The 25,216-nt window shown below is 49.4% G+C and overlaps 1 protein-coding gene and 1 pseudogene across 1 annotated transcript in view; both read left to right on the top strand.

Moving 5' to 3' along the window:
• Positions 1-13,980, top strand: part of LOC141995772 (zinc finger protein RFP-like) — a 41,231-nt gene extending 27,251 nt beyond the window's left edge. The window contains exons 8-14 of the mRNA XM_074967159.1: positions 1,935-2,264; positions 6,953-7,048; positions 9,870-10,100; positions 10,417-10,446; positions 11,334-11,440; positions 12,434-12,495; positions 13,466-13,980. Coding sequence (XP_074823260.1) covers positions 1,935-2,264; positions 6,953-7,048; positions 9,870-10,100; positions 10,417-10,446; positions 11,334-11,440; positions 12,434-12,495; positions 13,466-13,980 — 1,371 coding nt within the window. The remainder of the gene's footprint in view (positions 1-1,934; positions 2,265-6,952; positions 7,049-9,869; positions 10,101-10,416; positions 10,447-11,333; positions 11,441-12,433; positions 12,496-13,465) is intronic.
• Positions 1-25,216, top strand: part of LOC141996210 (butyrophilin subfamily 1 member A1-like) — a 660,168-nt pseudogene that overhangs the window by 331,342 nt on the left and 303,610 nt on the right.

Consider the following 25,216-nt stretch of genomic DNA (forward strand, 5'->3'; position numbering starts at 1 on the left):
AAACTTCCAAGGTAAGCTGCAAATGCAGCCTTGGTCGAAATTTGAAGCCGGGATCTCTTGCGTGGTAAAGGAGACTCATGCCCGAGTCCAACAAACCCTTTGGGAACTCGAAGGAAGCCGCATCCCACAGGAGTTTCCAAAGACAAACCACCGGCCACACACCCAGGCAGAAGAAGCCTGGACATGGCAAGGGGCAGCAGCAAACACACCCTGGGGGAGGGCTTGTCCGGGAGCTGCAGCCAGGCCCCTTGGCACCCAAAGTGAGAATCAGACCCTTACAACAACAAGCCACATTTGGCCATTGCTGAAATTGTCAGGCCTCAGAACTTTGGGCCAGAAACCAACAGCCAAATCTAGCTTTAAAACTCAACCACTTGGAAATGGCACTTCCAGCGTGGCACCAGACCGCAGGCGACCGTCTGTGTGTGTCCGGTTGGCTGCCGGCAGGTAGAGTCCAGGGCCTGCATCTTCGCTTCCCACAGCGGGAGATTTTGAGACCCTGACAATTAGGGGAAGGACAGGCAGGCCGTGGCCACGCTTGCAGATGCACGGTGCTGTGAGTTAAACCTGCCTTCTACAGCCGCGCAGGGGGAGCGCTGCAGCCTGTCCACACTGGCAGCTGCCAGCCCACTGTCCTGGCCACGTTTGCCGCTGCAGTGGGAGGGGCGCATTGGGGCAGCCATCCCAGCGTTCCCGTGGCTGCAACGTGCTTTTCCAACGGGGGTGGGGTGGAGTGTGACAGGGAGCGTGGGGGGAGAGAGAGTGGGTTTGGGGGGCTGAGAGTGTGTCAGCGTGCTGTCTTGTAAGTCCAGACCTCCCTCCCTCCCTCCCCCGCCTCTCTCTCACTCACTGAAAGCAAACGGCCGTTCTTTCCTTTTTTCTCATAGACGAGAGAAGCAGCCCCTCGCTGAAATGGACCCCAACCCCGCCTCGCCGCCGCCTCGCTCTGCAAGCAAACAGGAGCGGCCGGCGCTCCAAACGGAGCCCCCCGCCTGCCTCTCACTCATTCAAAGCCAATGGGAGCCGTGTGTGTGTGTTTGATAAGCAGCCCCCGAAACGGAGCTTTGAAACGGCACGGCCACGTCCGGAGTTCACAACCGAACAAGAGAGGACGCGTCAGTTAAAAGGATTATGGGGAGTTTCCGGAGGTCAATCAGTGCCTAATAACCTTATTCCCCGTTTACACTGGAGCTGGAGCGTCTCAGCCGATGCGCAACAGCTGTTAATCCTCTCGGGGAGGTGGAGTACCAGGAGCACTCCAGCCAGGGAGTCAGAGCGCTCTACGTGCCTGGCCAGTGTGGACGGGAGTAAGGTAGAGCGCTCTGGGAGGCTTTATTGCGGTGTAACATGCAAGTGTAGCCAAAGCCGTAGATAAAAACCCAAAGAAAGTATCAAGAGTTCTCCTTCCTGGCTGAGCTGGGTGTGCTGTCCAGGTCACGGATGGTCATTCTGGGGCGGGAGGTGGGGCTGGTCCAGTTTGGGGGGGTTGTTCTGGGGCAGGATGTGGGTCTCAGATATTTGGAGGATTGGCCCAGAGCTCAGTCTTTTGGGGGCACAGCTGGTGGTCCTGATCCTAGTCTGTCTGCCTCTCTTCTGGCAGAGAAGGCCAAGCCAGGCGAGCTTGGCCTTCAATCAAAGTTGGCATATTCCCATGCAAAGTTTTGATTTAATCAAAATAACATTTTCCAGCAGAAAAATTGTTCCATTAGAATTTTTTTCTTTGACCAGCTCTAATTTGTATACGTGAGTGAGTAAAGGACAAGGGAAGTTGCAGGGCAATGGGGTATCTACGCCACGGATTTCTGGGTTAACAAAGGGAGGAGTTAGTCTCAGTTTGGACTCATCACACTTAGTTCAAAGCTACTCTGCAGTCCGCAAAAACCAGAGAATACGAGACTGTGCCCAGAAAGGAAATGCCCAATGACTAAGCCAAGTTCAGTCACAATTTCTGCAGAGCCTGCATCACCCAGTGCTGGGAGAGCTTGGATACAGAGGTCTCCTGCCCTCAGTGCAGAGAGGTCTTTCCCCAGAGGAATCTCAGACTTAACAAGAAGCTCAGGAATGTTGCAGAAGCAGTCAGAGAATTGAGGTTGCAGTCAGTGAAGGAACCAGAAGCAGAGACATTGTATGAGAAACACAAAGAGCCTCTGAAACTTTTCTTCAAAAAGGATAAAATCCTCATCTGTGTCGTGTGTGACAAATCCAAGGAGCACAGAGATCACTCTGTGATTTCTGCAGAGGAGGTTGCTGCTGAAGAATTCAAGGTAGGAATTTACTGACTAATCATCATTTTTATAGCTAGAGCCTTGGGAAACTCACCTGCTCTGCCCCTCCCACCACATCCCAGAGACACAAACTCCCTTTCATTGCTTCTCCCCTCTTGGGGCCGAGGAAGCAGTAGGATGCTGCTGGGGCTGTCCTCTGGGCACACATCCCCATCACGCTTTCCCTGCAGAACTCCTCACGCAGGCAGGAAGGGAGCCCCACCCTCATGAGACTTAGCGGGGGCACTGAAGTGGTGCTCCCATCCTACAGACCCGAGCAAGTCTGTTTGATAAAATCAGGGGTGGGATTGCAGGAAGCAGGGACTGGGTGGGAGGGAGCAGCACAGCAATAGGGCACTGTAGCAGGGTCACCGCCTCCAGCGTGCCCCCTCATGGCCCAGGGTGACTCTGCAGAGGCCCTGCCTCAGTTTCCCTCTGAGGTTCCCAGAAATAATCCACAAAGGGTTGTGGTCAATTACACCCCTGCTCTCCCAGCAGGGACTCCCAGGACTTTTTGGCTGGAGTTTGGTCTTATCACCATGAAGAAGATCCAAGGCCTCCTCTGCCTTTTACACAGACCTCCTCCCTCTGGCCATCCATAGGCCTCTGTTTTGGCTACCCCAGGCCTGATTGGAGCACATAACCCACCTGTGACGGGTTCAGTCACAGAGACCCCCTCGAGACGGTCACTCGATGTGCTGGGGATACCACTGAGAACAACCCCCCTGCCAGAAAAGGTACCCCTTCACTCCTGTCTTGCTGAGTTAAGACACTCCACTCAGCTCCAGCACAGACCAAGGGGTTGGGCCACACCCCCCTGCAGTTTACTGAGAGGGAGATTCACTCAGCCCAGGGGCTTCTCAGTTAACAGGGACTTTCCCAGCACACAAGATTCAGTCTTTCTGGGAGACTAAACCCAAAATAAATCTGTTTTACTCTGTATAATGCTTATACAGGGTAAAATCATAAATTGTCTGCCCCCTATAACACTGATAGAGAGAGATGCACAGCTGTTTGCTCCCCCCAGGTATTAATCACTTACTCTGGGTTTATTAATAAACAAAAGTGATTTTATTAAGTATAAAAAGTAGGATTTAAATGGTTTCAAGTAGTAACAGACAGAACAAGGAAGGTCACAAAAGTAAAATAAAACAAATTCACAAGTCTAAGCCTAAGACGTTAAGAAACTGATTACAGGTAATATCTCACCCTCAAAGATGTTCCAATAAGCATACTTCACAGACTGGATTCTTTCCTAGCCTGGGCCCAATCCTTTTCAGACCAAAGCTGTAGTTTATGGCCTGGGTCCAGCAACCTTGAGCCAGCTGAAGACAAAAGGGTGGGGCTGCAGGACCTTTTATATTCTCTTTCTTGTAGGCGGAAATTCCTTTGTTCCTTTGCAAAATCACAGCAACAGTATGGAGTTTGTAGCCACATGGGCAAGTCACATGTCCATGAAAGAGTCAGCTTTTTGCAGGCTGACACCATTGTTTACATGTTAGTTTGAATGTTCCCAGGAAAGCTCAGGTGTGGACTGGCGTCTCCCAACGCCCATTGTTAGTTAAATGTTTGCTGATGGGCCACTCATCAGCACACACAGAGAAATACAAGTTTATATCTTATTTCCCTAAATTCAGACATAGAAAAGATACATGCAAACAAATAGGATGAATCTATTCAGTAGATCATAACCTTTGTAAAGATATGTTACATGGCATATTTAGCATAAAGCAAATTCCAGTTATGTCATATTTATATTCATCAGCATATTTTCATAAACATATGGAGTGCAATGTCACACCACCCACTCCTGGTCACTGGTCCTTCTTCATTGTCCCCACCTGCGTAGGAGAGCTGTCTATGTCACAGGTAGGGCTGAGACCCATCTCCCTTTCAAGGGCCAGCCACCCTGTGACCAGCATTGTCAACTGTCCACATCTCCTAGGGCCACAGCGAGAGAGTCCCCATCCTGCGGATATCCGTTTGGGAATTTGGGCCATAGATTTCAGTGTGCAAGCCTTGTGCCCATACAATTTTCTGTGTTGACATTCATAACAATATTTAATAGAATGCACTGGTTTCCCATTGCAGTAGCATCTACGAGTCCCAGTGAGGGATTAGGGCCCTCTTGTGCCAGGCACTGTACAGACAAGTTAACCAAAGGGAGCTCACAGTCTAAAACCAGGACCATGTGCAGCAGGTGGATAAAGAAACAGACTGAGGTGGGAGTGGGGGACTCGTAAGGATGGCTGAGTATATTAGCGAGCTCGATAGTCCGTTTGCTGCCCGTTTCCTCGGTGCAGCGTGTAAGTGCCCATACTTTTCAATCTAGAGTGTTTTAGGTGCTTGAATGGCAGCAGGCAGGAGGGGGAGTCCACGGCCCAGTCTCCCCTCCCTGCTGGGGGCTTGGCAGGGAGGTCAGAATCGGGCTGAGGGTGCTGATACCCTCTTGGCACTGGTTCCCAAATGGTGGGTTGTGACCTGCCAGAGGGTCATGGGAAGGTGGTAGATGAGTGGTGGGCTTGGTGCACAGGTGAGATCCTTGGGGGGGAGGAATTGCAGAGCTGAGGCCACCCTACACTCAGCCGCAGTGGTGACTCCTGTCCCACGGGGCTGGGTCCAGCTCTCCACAGAGGGAGTTATGGCCAGAAAGAACCCCGTGGGCAGACTCCAGCATGAAGCTTCTTGTCCCGTCTGTCTGGAGTATTTCAGAAAACCTGTCACTCTGGAGCGGGGGCACAATTTCTGCTGAGCCTGCATCATCCAGTGCTGAGAGAAATCAGGTATAGCCATCACCTACCCTCAGTGTAGACAAACTGTGAGCAGAGAAACCCCAGGCCGAAGAGGCAGCTGGCAGCTGTCATAGAAATAACCAAACAACTGAGTTTACAGGTAATAAAGGATGCAGGAGGGGAGAGGGTGTGTGGGGAACACCAGGAGCCTCTCAAGCTGTTCTGTGAGGAGGATCAAAGTCCCATTTGCCTAGCGTGTGACAGATCCCGGGCTCACCGAGATCACACAGTCGTTCCCATTGAGGAGGCTGCAGAGGAGTACAAGGTAAGGAATTGCTGTCAAGTTTAATGAGTTATAGCTTTGGGTTTTAATTACCAGTTAATTTAATCACATGTTGACAGTCACAGGTATAACAGCATCATTCTGCTTTGTAAAGCCTTCACTGTATGAGAGATGCTGTAAAGGGTAAATGATGTGGCAATGTGGCAAGCCGGGCAAGAGATGAAGACTTTACATACAGATGTTTGATGTGGCATCTTTTATCTGAAATCCCGAATCCTTTTCGAAACTGGCTCCCACTGGTGAAATAGGGGAATTTTCTACAGAACTGAAGCTGTTAAATGATCAGTGAGGTTTAAATCACCAGAGCTGTAGGCCAGTCTGTGTGAGAGTGCTGCCCTCAGGCTGCAGAAGGGGGAGTTACATGCTGTGGTTATTGCTGATTTGTATCATAGTATTTATTATTATTTACTTACATACAGACCTCAGACAAGATCCTACCTCTACTGTCCTGGGCCCTGCACAAAACCCAGTGAGGGACAATCCCTGGCCTGTTTATAGTCTAAGTAGATAAGACAGACGGAAGGTGGGAGGGGAAACTGAGGCACAACAAGGGGATGGGGCTTGTCCAAGGTTACTGAGCAGCTCAGTGGCAGAGCTGGGAATAGACCCCAGGTCTCCCAACGCCCAGTCCAGTACCCTAATCACTAGGTCACGCTGCCTCCACAGCAGTGATGAAGTGTGGCCATTAGGAGGGAACAACACCTTGATAAAGGTCCTAGGCCCAGCAAGGAGATGACGTTTCTCCTTGGGATTCTGAATTCCCACGTTGCTGGTCTGCGCTAGAGGAGCTCGCTGGGCTGAACACGGGGTGGCCCCTGAGCACCTTGAGCTCCTGCACAAGAGGGCTCCAGGCAGTGCAGGTCCCTGTCAGATCTCTTTGGGATCGAACTTGATTGCAGCAAAGCTAACCCCCGGGTGGGGCTGCCCCGCATCAGTCTGAGGGACCAGCCACAGTGGCTCCATTAGTCCTCACGCTGCTCTCCCACGGTGCAGCATTTTGACACCCCAGAACCCGCTGCTGCTGGCAGCTTTGCTGGGAGCTGTGGAATAGCTGCCCAGGCGGCATTGCCATGGGAAGGGCTCAGGACAGCGCTCGGGCCAAGCCCCACCGTCCTCAACAAAACCCAGAACGTCTAATGGGGTTTGCCCTAGTGCTACGACCAGTTCCGTCCAGCCAGTCCCATCCACGAGGCTTGAGAGCTTACAGTCAGTGGGAGTTGGGCTCCGCTGAGAATCCCAGCCCAGATTTCTCACCCTGCAGGCTTCTGGGATTGCTGTCACTTGGTTAGTTAAACCTTCTCCAAAACAGGTTGTTTCACACCGTGAAAGAACAATGCAAGGGTGTGACCCCAGTTTCATGGTGGTGTAAATCAGGGGAGACACAAAGTCAAATACAAACCTCTCCAGCTCCATTAATATTAATATGACTTAAAGTCCTTGGTCTCGCTGATATCATAACCCTGCTTGGTTGTCCTGTCATCAATACAGTCAGTTGTTTGTTTGTTTGTTTGTTTTTGTTAAGGGTTGAAAAGGTTCCCCCCCCCACACACACACACACACTCTGATCTATCAAAATAAAAATCAAACCACCCAAAACATTTCCATTTGTTCAGGAAAAGATCCAGGCCCATTTGCAGACTCTGAGGGAGGAGAGAGAAAAGTTTCTGGGCTTTAAAGTGACTGGAGAGAAGAGGAGCCAGGAGTATCTGGTAGGTGCCCGTCATTTTTCACCTGCATTTGTAATGAGCTGGATGGAGGCCGTTCAGTCCTGGGTAAAGCAGAATTTAGTTAAGTGGGGAATAATCACTAGTGAATCAAAATGAGTTGTTTTAGCAGGAACTACTGCTCAGGCTTACACCTTAAACTATTGTTCTTATCTACTGTGTATTAACTACTGTTAGTTTAATTAAACTCACTTTATAGGGAACAATTTACATTGATGAACTAACCGAATTTTGAATTAGAAAATCCAATGCACTCGAACATAAACCCCAGGGATACATGTTCACTTCTCAGTTTTCAGCCTCTCTAAGCCCAGAGTTTGGAGGAAAAGTTCTTTGTTTACTGTTTTGTGTTGCAGCCTAAATAAAAACAGGTATTCCTTGGTGCAGTGTGTTGGTTTCTTAATTGAACAATTATCCCTCTGCTCCTCTCTGGTTTACAGTCCCTTTGTGCTCATTTCCCTCTTCCTGTCATTCGCCTTGTACACCTTAGGCCACGGTAAGGATTTCTTGTTTTACAGTCCTAGCTGTTTTCTTATTTTCACTACAGCTCGCTTCCTCCTTATTTCTTAAGTCTGTTTCTCTTTAATTACACTTTATCCTTTATTACACCATATTTCCTTCATATCTCCTTCTTACGTTACTTTTCCCATAGTTTTTCGAACAATGCTTTTTGAATAATTTCTTATGTTGCAAAGGCCGTGTCCACACTACGTAGCTTTCAGTGACATGGCCACGTCAACACAGCTGTGTCACCACAAGTCGGGCAGCGTGGCCGCTGTTTGTTGGCTCCTTTGCCGACAAAATACTCCCCCCCCACGAGCGCCGTTCGCGTTTGCGACAGGAGAGCGCTCCTGCCGACAGCGTGCTGTTCACACTGGCACTTGCTGCAACAAAACGTTTGTCTCCCGGGGGAGAGGGTTTAGCACCTCTGAAAGACAAAAAATTTAGTCATTCAATTGCCAGTGTGGACATAGCCTTAGAAACTCCAGCTGTTTTTCCTCTTGTTTAACTGTACTGTTCTTCCTTTTACTTTCCCTCTTTTCCCCGCCTGCCATTGTCTTTCCTCTTACTGTCCCTTTGGTGGGTCCCCTACTGTTCCGATTACCCTCGTCTTTCCTGTTCCTCCTGAACTGGGCTTCAGCTCTGTTCCTGGCACCCCCGCGACGATGCATCTCAGCCACTGTGGTCCCTATCCACGGGCTCCCCACTTACTGCGTCCCTTCTTTTGTGGTGCCAGGCGCTGCCGGGCTCGCTGCTGGCCTCTCTCTCTCTCCCAGCACTGGGAAGCCTCCCTCCAGACTCCACCAGCTGTTTCTGCCGCTCACAGCAGCACTCCAGGGGGAGTGGCCGCCTCCCCCCACCCCCGCTGTTTTTTTCCCTTTTATTTCCCCCCAAAAAACATAGGTGCTGGAACTAGGGGTTCTGGGGGTGCTGCCCCTGGGCTTGAAGGAGTGGTAACAACACAAATACATGGCTTCCGCCTTCAGCACCCCCCTATAAAGAGCATTTCAGCACCACTGCCCAAAAACTGTCCCCAGGCTTGAGCTCACCCCACCTCAGTGGTCCTGGAATACTTGGCGTTCTCGAGACTTCTCCCGGAGCAGCTGGTTTGGGCTCCCCTTCAAAAAAAAAATTCTAAATCCCATGAGGCTGCCTCTGAGCCACAACCTGGCAGTGCTGCGTCCATTGCCCAGCAGCCTCCGGTACTGGTGGGGCTTTACACACTGACGTGAGGCGTGAGGTGTGTCTGTAGGTAGAGTCCTCTGTGGCCTTGGGGAGAGTGAGCGTTTGTCAGTTGATCCCTGATCCTGGGACACTGTGTGGGTGTGTGTACGTGCAGGTGCACACACACCTCCCTATGGGGGGGCCTGAAAAACCCTCTCCCTAGAGAAGGGTAACATCTTCCTCTTCAGAGTCATTCATTTCATTTCAATCAGTGAATCAATTTCCAGCTTTTGTGGCTTCGATGAAAATCTTCCCAAGGTGAACTGAACGTATCCAGTGCAGCGCTCGATGCCTGAGTCTGTACGTTTTTATTGAATTGTTTCTTTCTTTTCTTCTCTGTCAAGGTAATTCTGTGGAGATCTGGGAACCTAACAGAACTTTCCATTGTCTGGATTTTTTTAAACGGGGGGCGGGGAATTGGGTAGAACCAAAAATGAACTTTTAAAAAATTTTGAGCAGATAAAAAAAAATATTTTTTCTTGGACAAATGACATCTTTCACTTTGATAAACTCAAAATGTTTTGTTTCGATCTGGACCATTTTTTAAAATGATATAATTATATTAACCATAAGGAAATTTTCAAATAAATTTATTTCAAATAAAAAAAATCAAGCTATTTTCTTAAGAAATAGTTGAAATAAATGTCTTGATTTTTTCAAGATTTTTATTTATTTTTTACCAAACAGCAAATTTACATGAACTCATGAAACATTTCAGAGGCGACAAAACTGCATTTTCCCTGAAGAAAAGTTTAGTGCAAAAAAATTTCTCCCAGATCTAGTGCTGAGTCCTGAATCCCGCTGCCTTGGGGTCTCCATCTCTGAGGTCCCTGATAACGCACTATCCTGACCGGGTCACACATGGAAATATCTCTGTAAGAGAGATAGAGGCCAAATGGGAAGGTGTGAGAAAATCCTCTCCCTCGTGGGATACAGGGCATAGTCTCCCACAAGGTATAGTCAAGTACTTGATGTCTTAGAATTGGAAAAGAAAGTCTCCCTCCTGCACACTCAGCACTCCATGCAAGGACCCCAGGCTCCGTCCATGTCCCTGACCAGCCCTTTCCCTCCTGCTTTACAGAAACAGACCCAGGCGGAGAGGCAGAAGATTGCATGTCAATTTCAGCAACTGCGGCAGTTCCTGGAGGAACAAGAGCGACTCCTGCTGGCCCAGCTGGACCAGTTGGACAAGGAGATTGTGAACATACAGAATGACTATTTCCCTAAACTTTCTAAGAAGATTTCCCATCTCAGTGAGCTGATCAGTGAGATGGAGGGGAAGGGTCAGGAGTCAGCGAGTGAATTCCTGCAGGTGAGACCAAGTCAGAGAAACATCCCAGATCCCAAACAAAGGGACAGGACTGCTCCTGAATCCTGGACACTGGGGTCAAGCGGTCAGAGAGGACAGCATAACTCAGTGTGTGCATTGCACAAATGTGAGTTACAATTGTTCTTTCAAGAGATAGAGACACTTTTATATTAGAAATGGAAAAGCCTCATTAGCTCAGTGTATCCATGACCCTTGTCCTTTTTACCCTATATCTGCAAAATCCCTTCCCTGAGATCCCAAGTGTGTGACTCAGGTAGGACTGAGATTCTCTCTCTCTCTCTCTGTCTGTCTTTTCTAGGACATTGGAAGCACCTTGAGCAGGGACGTGGCTCTTTCTCACTCCCACACATACCTCTTATGCTGGAAAAAAGCTTGGAAACCATGTTAACACCACATCTCCCCAGGGTCACACAGCAAAATGGGTGGGGCAGGGTCACATTTTGGATACCAATCTCTGATTAACTTAATCCTGAGAGTCTCACCTTTTTATAGAAGAGTCTGGGATTATCTATTGAATTGGATGCTACATCCCTGGGGGACTTGCTGGCTCAGGATTCTGGGGACGGAATAGGAGTGCTGAGGTACTGGTTACCATAGGCACCCATGGGAAAAAATTAGCGGGTTCTCTGCACCCACTGACAACCAAGGTCCCCATGCCCCCCCTGAGCGCGCCACGTCCATGCTCCTCCCCCTCCCTCCCAGCGCTTCCCTGCCACCGGCCCGCCACCAAACAGCTGTTTGGCGGCACTTAGGATGCTCCAGGAGGGAGGGGGACACGGCATGCTTGGGGGAGGAGGCGGAGAAGAGGTGGGGCGGGGGTGGGGACTTGGAGGAAGGGGGTGGAATGGGGGCAGGGTGGGAAAAGGCAGGGCAGGGACATGGCCAGGGTGGGGTGGGGGTCCAGCACCACCAGGCAGAGGGGAAGTCAGCACCTATGCTGGTTACAATTTAACCCAGGTCTGCTGCGATAAAGAGAGATCCCACCTGTTTGGAGACCAGTGTGGAATGAGCTGGGTAGGGGGGAGTTGGTGTATCAGTCTAGTTCCTAATGGACAGATTTCTACCGCTCTTAGCACTGGAATCTCCTATCCATCAGAAGCATAGAGGCCAGGGAGTGAATTGGCCATGGAGACTCAATTCCCCTTTTAACAAGAAATTATAACGTATCACTAAATGAAATATAAGAATGTGAATTTTTTTCTTTCCAGGTGTGAGAAGAGGAAGCTCCAGAAGTCAGTGGAGATTTCTCCTGAACTGGAAAAGGGGCTCAGCAATTTCTCCCAGAAATATATTGCTCTTAGGGAGACGCTGAGGATGTTCAAAGGTACTAAGACAGGACCTAGGAAGGGAAAGTGGAATATGCCTCTGAGATTGGGAGGAGATGGGCTCTGGCCAATTAGATGACATATCTATTTAATAAAATGTGGAAAGTAGAGAAATTGAGCAGATGTAGCAGGGGCCCAGGCATCAGGATGTTTCAAATTAATTCATGATTTACCAAAGGTCACAACATTAAGGTCCAAATTTAGCCAAATGGCCTAAATTGTGCCCCCTGAGTTTATCTCTCCCAGTTACAGAGCTGGCAAAGCCTATCGGGCCCAATGAATCCGGGGTGATTCTCTAGCTGGATCTCAGGACTTCCCTAGCCTGTGCCAAGGTCTGCACTGCCCTCTGAAGCCACTAAATAGGGGAGTCACAGATTGGCCTTCTCTATCCCTTTGCCAGTTCAGGATGAATTTGGCCCATTGAGTTGACCCTCTTCCATCTCAAATTTCCCCACTTATAAAATAATTGTATCATTATTCATATTTCAGTCTATGGAGGGGAAAGGGCCCCATTGTGCTGAGCTCTGCAGAGTGCTGAGTAAATAGACCCAAAAAGTTTACAATTCAGAGCCCTGACTGCAAATTCTTAACATCCCATGAATGTCAAAGAGACCAAAGTGTGCAAAGCTACTTTTGCCCTAAACTTTTTGCAGGATCTGGGTCTAAGTTATGGCAAAATGCAAGTGGTGAATGAGACAAACCAGCTGGGGTTGGGGGGTGGATGATGAGGGGAAAGGATATCTCTCCTCGAGATTGCATCTCCCAGGTGTGGCTTAATGACAGTTGATTCCATTGCTGTGAGACGTCTGAATAAAAGAGGAAAAAGGAGGTTTCAGACTAGTTGATATTGATATTAAAGCCCTAAGTGTGTGTCTGTGCCTCGGTTTGTTTTTTGGTTGTAATTAAAAGACAGTTATATTGGTTTAGAATAAGAATGCGGTTACACATACGACAGCGTGAAAGCTCATCTTTCTTATCCTTTGCCCCTCCAACCACTCTGCCATCTGAACTGCAGACAAAAAGAGAGAAATCCCTAGGGTCACGCAGACTGGGTGAGATTTCAGCTGGAGACTATCTTTAAATTATGAGAAAATTCCCACAAAAATATGTTAATAAAATCAACCAAACCGACACTGGTCATGCCATACACAGCCCTAAAAATAAAAGCATGTCATGCTAAGGAGATCCCAAGCTGAAGTCAGACAAACAATCCTGAAGCCAATTGCCAACCTTAGTGCTGAGTTCGTGCCCACGCCAATGATCAGAAACACTCGCACTGACCAACATCCAAACACCTGAACACTGATCCTGGCATTTTCATAGGCATTCGTTGACCTTTTTAATATTATATTCAGAGTGATGAACAGAAAAACCTCTCCCCTGAGGGCTGACACATCCCTCTCCTTTGCCCTTTCTCCAATATCCTCCCTTTCCTGTGGGCAGGGCTGGGCTCTCCCATTGGAGCTGCTCACTGCTTCCTGGATTGGGGAGGTGCTCTCCCTCTGAAGCTGCCCGCTCTCGCCTCCCCCCACACCCCCCGCCTTCTCTCTGGGCTGGGAATGGGGGTACCCCACCATCTCCTACTCTCTGGTCTGGAGCGGCTCTTCCCCAATGCTGCACCTTCCTCTCTGTTCCCCGGCCTGGGAGTGGAGGCTACATTAGGGGAAGGAGCTTCCCTCTGAGGTTTAAAGCTGGTACCTGCCTCCCTTGCTCCCTCCTCACGAAAAGCTTCTGAGACCTTCCTTGCTGTGTCTGTGCTGCTGGGAATGGAGCAGCCCCAGCAGAGGGAGCCGGGAGCTGAAGTCTCTGCAAACAAAGGAGAAACTAAAGAAGCAGGTCCCATTAAACACAGTGAGGAACTGCAGTGAGAGATCTGCTCAGTCTCAGGTGCCCAAGACAGAAGCAGCTCCCTGGGATCCAGGCTGTCCCAGCCAGACCAGGGCTGCTGGGGAGCGTGAAACATGGCACCACCAGCCCCCAGGACTGAGCTCTGCCCCTCACGCTCTGATTCTCTCTCTCCAGCAAATGTGACTCTGGATCCAGACACAGCTCATCCCCGACTGATCGTGTCTGAGGATCGGAAAAGTGTGAGCTATAGTTACACCCGGCAGGATCTGCCCAACAATCCTGAGAGATTTGATACTAGAGTCTGTGTGCTGGGCTGCGAGGGATTCACCTCGGGGAGACATTACTGGGAGGTGGAGGTGAAGGATGAGGGAACCTGGGCTGTGAGGGTGGCCAGAGAGTCTGTGTGGAGGAAGGGAGGGATAACCCGTAACCCTGAGGACAGGATCTGGGCTGTGGATTGGTATATGAATACGTTCTGCGCTGTCTCCTCCTCTGAGACGCCTCTGTCCCTGAGTCGTGATCTCAGGTTTATCCGGGTTTCTGTGGACTATGAACAGGGGCAAGTGATATTTGCCAATGCTGATAATGATGACCCAATCTTCACTTTCCCAACAATCTCTTTCGATGGGGAGAGAATCTATCCCTGGTTCCGGGTGGGGCAGAGATCCCAGTTCAGCCTGTGTCCCTGAGACATGGTGGGAGCATAGTGCACTGGGGATCCTGAAATCAGCCTCTCCAGCATCAGACACACCAGTCTCTAGTACTCTTGTATTCCTGCAGACTTTCTATCATGTCGTCTCCATGACCCCAGAAGTTCCATGGGGTCTGGACTGACAAACCATAGGGAGCAGGGAGTGATTGAGATGGAGAAGCCAATCTCATTGCCCCAGGATTGTGCAGCCTGTTTGTCACTGTCCTCTATGGTCAAGAGGACTGTGGGGATCCTGGGTCAGACATGGGGGAAATAGCCCACTAGGAATGAAAAATTGGCTCCTCTAGATGCCGTCATCCTAATCTCTGCGACCCTAGAAGGTTTGCATCTATCTAGTGGTCTGCCTCATGTCATTTCCCATCTGGTAGCTCCTTATCTCTGCCCCCAGAAGGGAATCTGCTCCCTCCCCACTTCGGCACCAGGGATGGGAAGGAGGAGGGGTTGAAGAGGAGCGGACTGGACTGATGGGCAGATGTGGGGACTGCAGGGTCACAGAATTAATTAATTGGGATTTGGGGGTTGGAGAGAAGCTGGAAGCCCCGCACCAGCATGAAACGTTTTATACAAATCTGTGTCATTAGATCTATGGTACCCACAGCAACAGCTCCTGCAACAGGGGCTAAAGTCACTTTCCTCTATAGACATGGATGAGTTGGGAACACTGTAATTGTCACTGTGATGCTGGCAAACCAAGTGCCAGCTCTTACCAAAACTTCAGGCATTAGCTAAGAACTGGCAAACTCATAGCTGGAGATCAGACCAGTTCACCTGTATGTTACTTTTACTTAAAATAGGTATTAGTCTTGCAAGAGTGTGTTGAGTGTTTAGACTCCACGAAATACTTGTAAATTGCTGCATGCATTGATTTCACATGTAATGCTGGAATTCCATGCTATAAGAAAATAGCCCAGGTCTCCTCTAGGAGTTGAGGTCGAATTTAGCAGCATTAAATCGATTTAACTCTGCACCCGTCCACACGACGAAGCCCTTTTTTTCGACTTAAAGGGCTCTTAAAATCAATTTCCTTACTCCACCTCTGACAAGTGGATTAGCGCTGAAATCGGCCTTGCCGGGTCGAATTTGGGGTACTGTGGATGCAATTAGATGGTATTGGCCTCCGGGAGCTATCCCACAGTGCTCCATTGTGACCGCTCTGGACAGCACTCTCAACTCAGATGCACTGGCCAGGTAGACAGGAAAAGGCCCGCGAACTTTTGCATTTCAATTTCCTGTTTGGCCAGCGTGGCAAGCTGCAGGTGACCATGCAGAGCTCATCAGCAGAGGTGACCATGATGGAGTCCCAGAATCGCAAAAGAGCTCCAGCATGGACTGAACGGGAGGTACGGGATCTATCGCTGTATGGGGAGAGGAATCCGTGCTATCAGAACTCCGTTCCAATTTTCGAAATGCCAAAACATTTGTCAAAATCTCCCAGGGCATGAAGGACAGAGGCCATAACAGGGACCCGAAGCAGTGCCTTGTGAAACTGAAGGAGCTGAGGCAAGCCTACCAGAAAACCAGAGAGGCGAACGGCCGCTCCGGGTCAGAGCCCCAAACATGCCTCTTCTATGATGAGCAGCATGCCATTTTAGGGGGTTCAGCCACCACTACCCCAGCCGTGTTGTTTGACTCCTTCAATGGAGATGGAGGCAACACGGAAGCAGATTCTGGGGACGAGGAAGATGATGATGATGAGGTTGTAGATAGCTCACAACAAGCAAGTGGAGAAACCGATTTTCCTGACAGCCAGGAACTGTTTCTCACCCTGGATCTGGAGCCAGTACCCCCCGAACCCACCCAAGGCTGCCTTCCAGACCTGCCAGGTGGAGAAGGGACCTCTGGTGAGTGTACCTTTTTAAATAGTATACATGGTTTAAAAGCAAGCGTGTTTAATGATTAATTTGCCCTGGCATTTGCGGCTCTCCGGGATGTACTCCCAAAGCCTTTGCAGAAGGTTTCTGGGGAGGGCAGCCTTATTCCGTCCCCCATGGTAGGACACTTTACCACACCAGGCCAGTAGCACGTACTCGGGAATCATTGTACAACAAAGCATTGCAGTGTATGTTTGCTGGCGTTCAAACAACATCCGTTCTTTATCTCTCTGTGTTTTCCTCAGGAGAGTGATATCATTCATGGTCACCTGGTGGAAATAGGGTGCTTTTCTTCAGGGGACATTCAGAGATGCCCGTTCCTGCTGGGCTGTTTGCTTGTGGCTGAACAGAAATGTTCCCCGCTGTTAGCCACGGGGAGGGGGGAAGGGCTAGCCACACGGTGGGGGGAAGCAAAATGCGACGTTGGAACGAAAGCACACGTGCTATGTATGTAGTGTTAACAGCAAGGTTTACCGTGAAAGAGTGTACCCATTGTTCTATAAAATGTGTCTTTTTAAATACCACTGTCCCTTTTTTTTCCTCCACCAGCTGCATGTGTTTCAATGATCACAGGATCTTCTCCTTCCCAGAGGCTAGCGAAGATTAGAAGGTGAAAAAAAACGCACTCGCGATGAAATGTTTTCTGAGCTCATGCTGTCCTCCCACACTGACAGAGCACAGACGAATGCGTGGAGGCAGACAATGTCAGAGTGCAGGAAAGCACAAAATGACCGGGAGGAGAGGTGGCGAGCTGAGGAGAGTAAGTGGAGGGCTGAAGAGAGGGCTGAAGCTGAAAGGTGGCGGCAGTGTGATGAGAGGAGGCAGGATTCAATCCTGAGGCTGCTGGAGGATCAAACTTATATGCTCCAGCATATGGTTGAGCTGTAGGAAAGGCAGCTGGAGCACAGACTGCTGCTACAGTCCCTGTGTAACCAACTGCCCTCCTCCCCAAGTTCCATAGCCTCCCTACCCAGACGCCCAAGAACGCAGTGGGGGGGCCTCCGGCCACCCAGCCACTCCACCCCAGAGGATTGCCTTAGCAACAGAAGGCTGGCATTCAATAAATTTTAAAGTTTCAAACTTTTAAAGTGCTGTGTGGCCATGTCCTTCCCTCCTCCTCCAGCACCCCTCCCAGTGCTTCCCTCCTCCACCACCTCTCCCAGGCTACCTTGGCAGTTATCCCCCTATTTGTGTGATGAATTAATAAAGAATGCATGAATGTGAAGCAACAATGACTTTATTGCGTCTGCAAGCAGTGATCGAAGGGAGGAGGGGAGGGTGGTTGGCTTACAGGGAAGTAGAGTGAACCAAGGGGGGTGGGGTTCATCAAGGAGAAACAAACAGAACTGTCACACCGAAGCCTGGCCAGTCATGAAACTGGTTTTCAAAGCTTCTCTGATGCGCACCGCGCCCTCCTGTGCTCTTCTAACTGCCCTGGTGTCTGGCTGCGTGTAACCAGCAGCCAGGCGATTTGCCTCAACCTCCCACCCCGCCATAAACGTCTCCCCCTTACTCTCACAGATATTGTGGAGCGCACAGCAAGCGGTGATAACTGTGGGAATATTGGTTTCGCTGAGGTCTAAGCGAGTCAGTAAACTGCGCCAGCGCGCCTTTAAACGTCCAAATGCACATTCTACCACCATTCTGCACTTGCTCAGCCTGTAGTTGAACAGGTCCTGACTACTGTCCAGGCTGCCTGTGTACGGCTTCATGAGCCATGGCATTAAGGGGTAGGCTGGGTCCCCAAGGATAACTATAGGCATTTCAACGTCCCCAACGGTTATTTTCTGGTCTGGGAATAAAGTCCCTTCCTGCAGCTTTTGAAACAGACCAGAGTTCCTGAAGATGCGCGCGTCATGTACCTTTCCCGGCCATCCCACGTTGATGTTGGTGAAACGTCCCTTGTGATCCACCAGAGCTTGCAGCACTATTGGAAAGTACCCCTTGCGGTTTATGTACTCTCCGGCTTGGTGCTCCGGTGCCAAGATAGGGATATGGGTTCCGTCTACGGCCCCACCACAGTTAGGGAATCCCATTGCAGCAAAGCCATCCACTATGACCTGCACATTTCCCAGAGTCACTACCCTGGATATCAGCAGATCTTTGATTGCGTTGGCTACTTGCATCACAGCAGCCCCCACAGTAGATTTGCCCACTCCAAATTGATTCCCGACTGACCAGTAGCTCTCTGGAGTTACAAGCTTTCACAGGGCTATTGCCACTTGCTTCTCAACTGTGAGGGCTGCTCTCATCCATGGTATTCTTGCACCTCAGGGCAGGGGAAAGCAAGTCACAAAGTTCCATGAAAGTGCCCTTACGCATGCGAAAGTATTGCAGCCACTGGGAATTGTCCCAGACCTGCAACACTATGCGGTCCCACCAGTGTGTGTGTTTCCCGAGCCCAGAATTGGCGTTCCACCGCATGAACCTGCCCCATTAGCACCATGATGCCTGCATTGCCAGGGCCCGTGCTTTCAGAGAAGTCTGTGTCCATGTCCTCATCACTCTCGTCACCGCGCTGACGTCACCTATTCGCCCGGTTTTGCTTTGCCAGGTTCTGGTGCTGCATATACTGCTGGATAATGCGCGTGGTGTTTAATGTGCTCCTAATTGCCCAAGTGATCTGAGCGGGCTCCCTGCTTGCCGTGGTATGGCGTCTGCATAGAAAAAAGGCATGGAACGATTGTCTGTTGTTGCTCTGACGGAGGGAGGGGCGACTGACGACATGGCTTACAGGGTTGGCCTACAGGGAATTAAAATCAACAAAGGGGGTGGCTTTACATCAAGGAGAAACAAAAACAACTGTCACACAGAATGGCCCCCTCAAGGATTGAGCTCAAAGCCCTGGGTTTAGCAGGCCAATGCTCAACCCACTGAGCTGTCCCTCTGCCCGGTATTTCAGGCAGGACTGAATCTCCATTAAACTTTTCAAGGTGCCCCTGACAGACCTCACCAAAACGATTGTCGGCCGTTGATTTCACAGAGCGAGGGTCGGGGGAGCAAATGAATACAAAACAAATCTGGTCTGTTTCTTGTTTTGATCCTCTCCATCTATCTTTTACATCTTTGGCTGGCAGCAGACGGTGCAGAAGGACTGCTAGCCATCCTCATCTCCTGCCTGCTTGCCAGAAGACAGTGCAATAGGACTGCCTGCAGGACTAAAGAGAATGACCTGGTCGAGTCACTCCTCTTTCAGTCCCTGTGCCCATGTCTGCCCAGGCGCTCCTGACCGACCTTACCAAGGCGGCCAGGAGCACCTCGGACATGATGACGATGGTTATCAGGCCTATTGCACCGTCTGCTGCCCCAAGGCAATGGGTTGCTGCTGCTGTGTAGCAATGCAGTACCGCGTCTGCCAGCACCCAGGAGACGTACGGTGACGGTGAGCTGAGCGGGCTCCATGCTTGCCGTGGTATGGCGTCTGCACAGGTAACTCAGGAAAAAAGGCGTGAAACGATCGTCTGCCCTTGCTTTCACGGAGGGAGGGAGGGCCTGATTATATGTACCCAGAACCACCCGCAACAATGTTTTTTGCCCCATCAGGCACTGGGATCTCAACCCAGAATTCCAATGGGCAGCGGAGACTGCGGGAACTGTGGGATAGCTACCCACAGTGCAACGCTCCGGAAGTCGACGCTAGCCTCGGTACTGTGGAAGCGCTCCGCCGAGTTAATGCACTTAATGCACTTAGACCATGTTCTCTGGGGACACACACAATCGACTATATAAAACCGATTTCTAAAAAACTGACTGCTATAAATTCGACCTAATTTCGTAGTGTAGACATACCCATAGGTAGGTTTGGCTTTCAAATGTTTGCTCTGAACTTATGAGCCCAAACATAGGAATCACACACACACCCCACCCATCCAGAAGGACTATCAAAATCAGATGGGCCATCAAGGAATATCACAACACAAAGGGTAGGGTAATGGCCCTGTTGTACCTTGAAAATGCTACCTGCCAGGCAGCTAATCCTGGGGACTTGGAAGCTGAATGAAGGGAATAAAATAAGGTCACAGGAAATTTTTCCATCTCTTCACTGTTTGATCTCTCACAGGGCCAGAGAAACCAAGGTGAAGCCAGAGGTCCCCAGGGGCTGCCTCCTGGGTGTGCCCTGAAAGACACTTAAACTTGACAGATCCTACAGCTCTGTCACTCTTAGGATTTAAATGGTAACTCATTTGTGTGTGTATGTTTGCTTGCTTTAACCTGTAAATAACTTTTTTATTTCTTTTTCATAGTTAATAAATCCTCAGATAGTTTATTACAGGATCGGCTACAGGCGTTGTCTTTGGTGTAAGATGTAGGGTACCAAATAATCTGGGGTAAGTGACTGGTTTCTTGGGACTGGAAGCAACCTGAACTTGGTGTGAGTTTTGGTGTAAGTGACCATGTATCACTAAGTCCAGTTTGTCTGGGTGGCAAGATAGACTGGAGAGTCTATGGGGACTGTCCGTGGTAAACCAGGAATTCACATTTCTTACCTGCTTGGAGGAATCTAATTATAGCACACACTGCCAGTCTGGGGTATCTGCCCTGTTTCCGACAGTCTGCCCTGAGGTCGGTTGTGAACCACTCCAGACAGTGACAGTCACACACATGGGTGATGGGAAGGGGGAGTTGTAAAATCTAAAAAATAGACCGAAAACTTTATATAATCGTTAAAAGTAAGATCCTGATTTGGGGTCAACCTCTTCATTTTTCAGCATCTGACTCATGATTTTTAACTGATTTGGGGTTGGCAAAACTGGAAGAGGCAGGGACAGGGCTGCCTCAACCGGAGGAAATAGAAGACACAAGAAGAAAAGGTGCATGAAAGTAAAACAGGAACATACAGAGTCCTGGAGTGTGGCTTGTGACTGGGATTTGAAGAGAGTGGGAGAGAGACAGAGAAATAAACAGGGAGGGGAAACTAGTGCCAGAAAAAATGAGTAAAAATGAACAGTATGAAAAAAAAGGGAGAAGAAAAGGGAACATGAGAGGCTGGATATTGGTGCTATTTTAGCCCTCTTCTTTCCATACCCTGTAAAGGCGTCTCTGAATGGTCCACAGTCCACAAGGAAGGGAGGAGATGGAGGCAGTGAGGGCAAGGGGAGGAGTGGGCAGTTTGAGGATGAAGCAGAACCATCTAATCCTCCCTATGAGCCCCCAGAACTGACCCCGGAAAGTCCATGTAGCCACAGGCTCTAGTCACTTGTTGCCAGAGCCCTCACCCAAAGGCACAGGAACAAGGGCAGCCATGGCCATGGTGAGTCCTTGCTGCCAGGGAATGGAGGCCCAGAATCAAAGTGGGATCAAATGGTCTGGGTGTGGAAGTCCCTGAACTTTTGCAGATCCTAGGGGATGCCCCCAGTCTGGGGCATGTCTCACACAGCCTTTACTGCAGGGAACCAATCCCCCACCTGACCCAGTGGCTGGGAAACTCAGCAAGTAAATACTTATAAAAAGAACAGGAGGCACCTTAGAGACTAACCAATTGATTTGAGCATAAGCTTTCGTGCTGGAAATGGCCCACCTTGATTATCACTACAAAAGGTTTTCTCCCCCCCACCCCGCTCTCCTGCTGGTAATAGCTCATCTTAAGTGATCACTCTCCTTACCGTCTGTATGGTAACACCCATTGTTTCATGTTCTCTGTGTATATAAATCTCCCCACTGTATTTTCCACTGCATGCATCCGACGAAGTGAGCTGTAGCTCACGAAAGCTTATGCTCAAATCAATTGGTTAGTCTCTAAGGTGCCACCAGCCCTCCTGTTCTTTTTGCGAATACAGACTAACACGGCTGCTCCTCTGAAACCTGAATACTTATAGGTTCCCTCCTAAAATCTTCGCTTGGGGACTTTCCACTCAGTATTTCAAGGAACGCAGACCAACCAGAACTCTTGGTAGGGACTGGTTCAGGGAAATACTTCGATGAATTGATTTGTTCAGAATATTAGAAATGACCGGAGTCAGTCCCATAGCCGGAGCTGAAACATTACAATGGCAATAAAGAAGGAGCAGTCCCATGCTGACAAATTTGGATCAATCTGTTGTTGTAAACTGAATTAAAAGAAGTAGATAATTACAGATTTCCCTTTGAGGTCATTCAGTCCTGTCTTCATGAATAATGTGTGAAACAATCATTTCCTCACTAATGTTCTGTGGTCTGAAAGTCTGGGGCAAAGATCTCATAGGCTCATGGACTTTGAAGTCAGAGGGGACCATCGTGATCATCTAGTCTGACTTCCTGCACATTGCAGGCCATGGCACCTCGCCGACAAGTTACAAGGGAAGTGAACTGAAATATAGTTTATATTGCTTTGAATATCTGTTTCTCATGAGATATATGTATATGTCAGACAAATTTAAGGTGGGAGATTTGATCTCAGCGTTTCCCCCATGGAATAGATAAAGGCTCACTTGGGTGATATTCAAGCAGCCAGTACTCACCAAGTAGATGCAGAGGCGACGAGGGGAGGGGCAAGCGCCACATGCCCCTCCCCAGACGCCGTGGGGGGCACAGAAGTAGCCCCATGCCAGCAGCTCTCCAGCGCGGCTCTTCTGGTACCGCCCCAGCCCCGCCCCAAGCCCTGTCTTCCGGCGGGGCTGGACAGATGCCGAGAGATGGAGCCGCGTCAGGGCTAGGGATGGTACGGAACAGCTGTGCCGGAGGAGCTGCCAGTGTGAGGCCGCCAGGCAGCCCCACTTTCTGCTGCTTTCGCCACTGCTGTTCCCGGGAGAGCCCTGCAGCTCAACCGCAAACCGCAGCGGCGAGAAGAGCAGAACATGGGGTCGCTGCTCCCTAGAGCACCCCCAGCTGTGTCCTCCGACAGGGCTGTACAGACCCCTGGGCCAGGAGTCCGCTGCGGCCAGAGCCTTGTGGCTCAGGACAGAGCCCCCCCCCCAGGTAACATGGGATGGGTGGGAGGGACAGGGAGAGCGCGGGGGGCAGGGTGGGAAGGAGTCACGTGGGGGTTCATGTGGCAGGCTGACATTCCCCCCCACCCGCCTTTAGCTGGTGCCACTTTTGTGTCCCTCCTGGATCCTGGAATGAAGCTTCTGAGAAGTTTTAAGATCACTTGGCTTTTTAAATTCCATCAGCTCTCCTGAGCTGGTTTGCGAAAGCAGCTGATTAATTGGATAGTTACAGTAATTCCAGTTAATTAACGTGAGAGGAGAGGTATCCTTAAAGAACCACCCACCGTTAGTTCTACTGAGCTGCAAGGGTTGGCAGCAGGAGACTCGCATTTTCAAGTGCCTCCCTTTGGCTGAAGACAACGGCAGTGTTGAGGAGATTGCTCTTTTTGGTTCCGTGGCAGTTCAGAATAAAAATCATTTCAGGTCCAACTCGTCGGTCTTTTCTGGAATTTCCAGTGAATCAAAAAAGTCAATTTTGGGGCTATTCTGGAGATTCAAGCCTGTGGCTTGAAACACCAGGTGAGTGCCATAGCCACTGGGTGAAATGGGGATGGGGGGGGGATAGTATGAATTCCTCTGGCCTTTTTGTGACCGACCAAAACTATTTGTGTGAAATCTGCAAATAGTTTCCTGCAGCACATCGAAAACAAATTCATGATACTTACACACTTGTATGCACCACAGGCTGACAGTGCTGCCTGGGAAACAACTTTTCCTAGACTTTGTTGGACTATTGACACGTGTGTTTTCTTTCCCCGGTGGCGTGAAGGTCATGGAGCACATGACGTGGTTTTCTTTTTTTCCTTTTGTTTGGAAATTAACATAACCGTGCCCTCCCCGGTGTAACATGTAACATTCCCCAGCAGTGCTATGGAAGCCGCCGGGACACTGCACCCCCAGATTCTTCACAGTGACATTATCGTGAGATGATTCCGACATAGTTATGATGTATTTTACGCAAGAGAAGTCATGGGAGATGTCATTGCATAGGGTATGATGTGCTGACTGTGATTATCCTAGTTGTATGCATGCATCATTTCTGTATCTGAAGTTAGGAATATTGACTATGTAACTGTATTTCAACTGTGTTTACACTTGGGGAGCGCCCCCTAGACAAGCTGCTTTCATTCAGAATGGCTGGCTGGGAAGGGCCCATTCAGGTTAATGAGCCATTCGGAAAACAGTAGGCCTTAGAAGAAGCTTCTCTTCCTGAACCTGGGGAGCCTTCCTGAGGATGCTACAGACAGCCTCTGAGTTATGGCTACTGTAACATGTGACCAGGTCACCTGGTTCTGGTTTCCATCTTGGAATATCAGTGTTTTTCCCCAGACTGATCTGGGAACTAAGCTTTGAAAGAAAGGGTTCCCGCCATATGCAAAAGCTATTTAAGGCAGCGTTCTTCACTGACTCCCCACCCAAAGAGACTCTTGGAAACACCTAAGGAACAGAGACGGAACTGGAGCAAGTTCTGGACCCAGGCTTACGGGAGTTTTAGCCTATGAATGAAACAGCTGGGGATTCCAAGCTGGCCCCTTAAGATTCTGCACCCGCTGGTATCATCACTTAGGGTGAGAATTTGCTATTCATATCTGATCTATGTAGTATACTAAGCTCAGATTGTGTTTTTGTTTACTTTCCATGGTGGCCAAGCTTACAATGTCTATGCTCCAGGTCTCAACTGCTGGTTGCTTTGGGGATGTCCGTGTTTGAGGTATTAGTCTTTTAGTAATTCTTAGTGCTCTGCTCAGCCAAAGTTTTTTCAGATTTATTCAGCTTCCAGTTAACATCCATTAGGCTTAAAATTACATGCTCAGCTTGTAACACAATTGTATTTTATCAGACAAAAATAACTCTGCAGTTAAGTTCTGCCCAAAACCTAAGGGCACAGGAGCATTCCCCGACATATGGGCTACCTTAGCACACACTGAATCAGAGCACCAACATTTGTCGGACTCAGTGGCACCTCTTTTGAACAGTCAGAGAGGTGTCCAATGCATCTTCCATATCATTTTCTACTGGATTAATCTTAAACAGAGATCCAAGGAGCAGTTCAGAGCTCCGGCTACAATTTGTTTCCCTTGGTTAGCAGAGAATAATTGGTCTATTCCTCCTCCCATTTCGTTCTTTAGAGGATCTTTGTTTAATTCAAATTTGCTGGCCAGGTATGCATATAGTGTTGCCATAGATCTTGGCAATCTGGGTAATATTTGGAGAAAAGAAAGCAGTTGAGATGAGTTGGGGTAGCAAAGGTATCAGGGCCATACAGATGGGAGATGGCATGGTTAAGTTGGATGTATTGCCACTCCTTCTTAGACTCTAGATTGAACCTTTCTTTTAAGATTGTAAAAGGGAGGAAAGTGTCATTTTCAATAAATTGACTGATGGTCAAAATTCCAGTCCTAATCCAATCTGGCCAAACGATGGGGTTGCCTGCTAG

The sequence above is a fragment of the Natator depressus genome, chromosome 11 (genome assembly GCF_965152275.1).
Source record: "Natator depressus isolate rNatDep1 chromosome 11, rNatDep2.hap1, whole genome shotgun sequence".
In the NCBI taxonomy this organism is placed as follows: Eukaryota; Metazoa; Chordata; order Testudines; family Cheloniidae; genus Natator; species Natator depressus.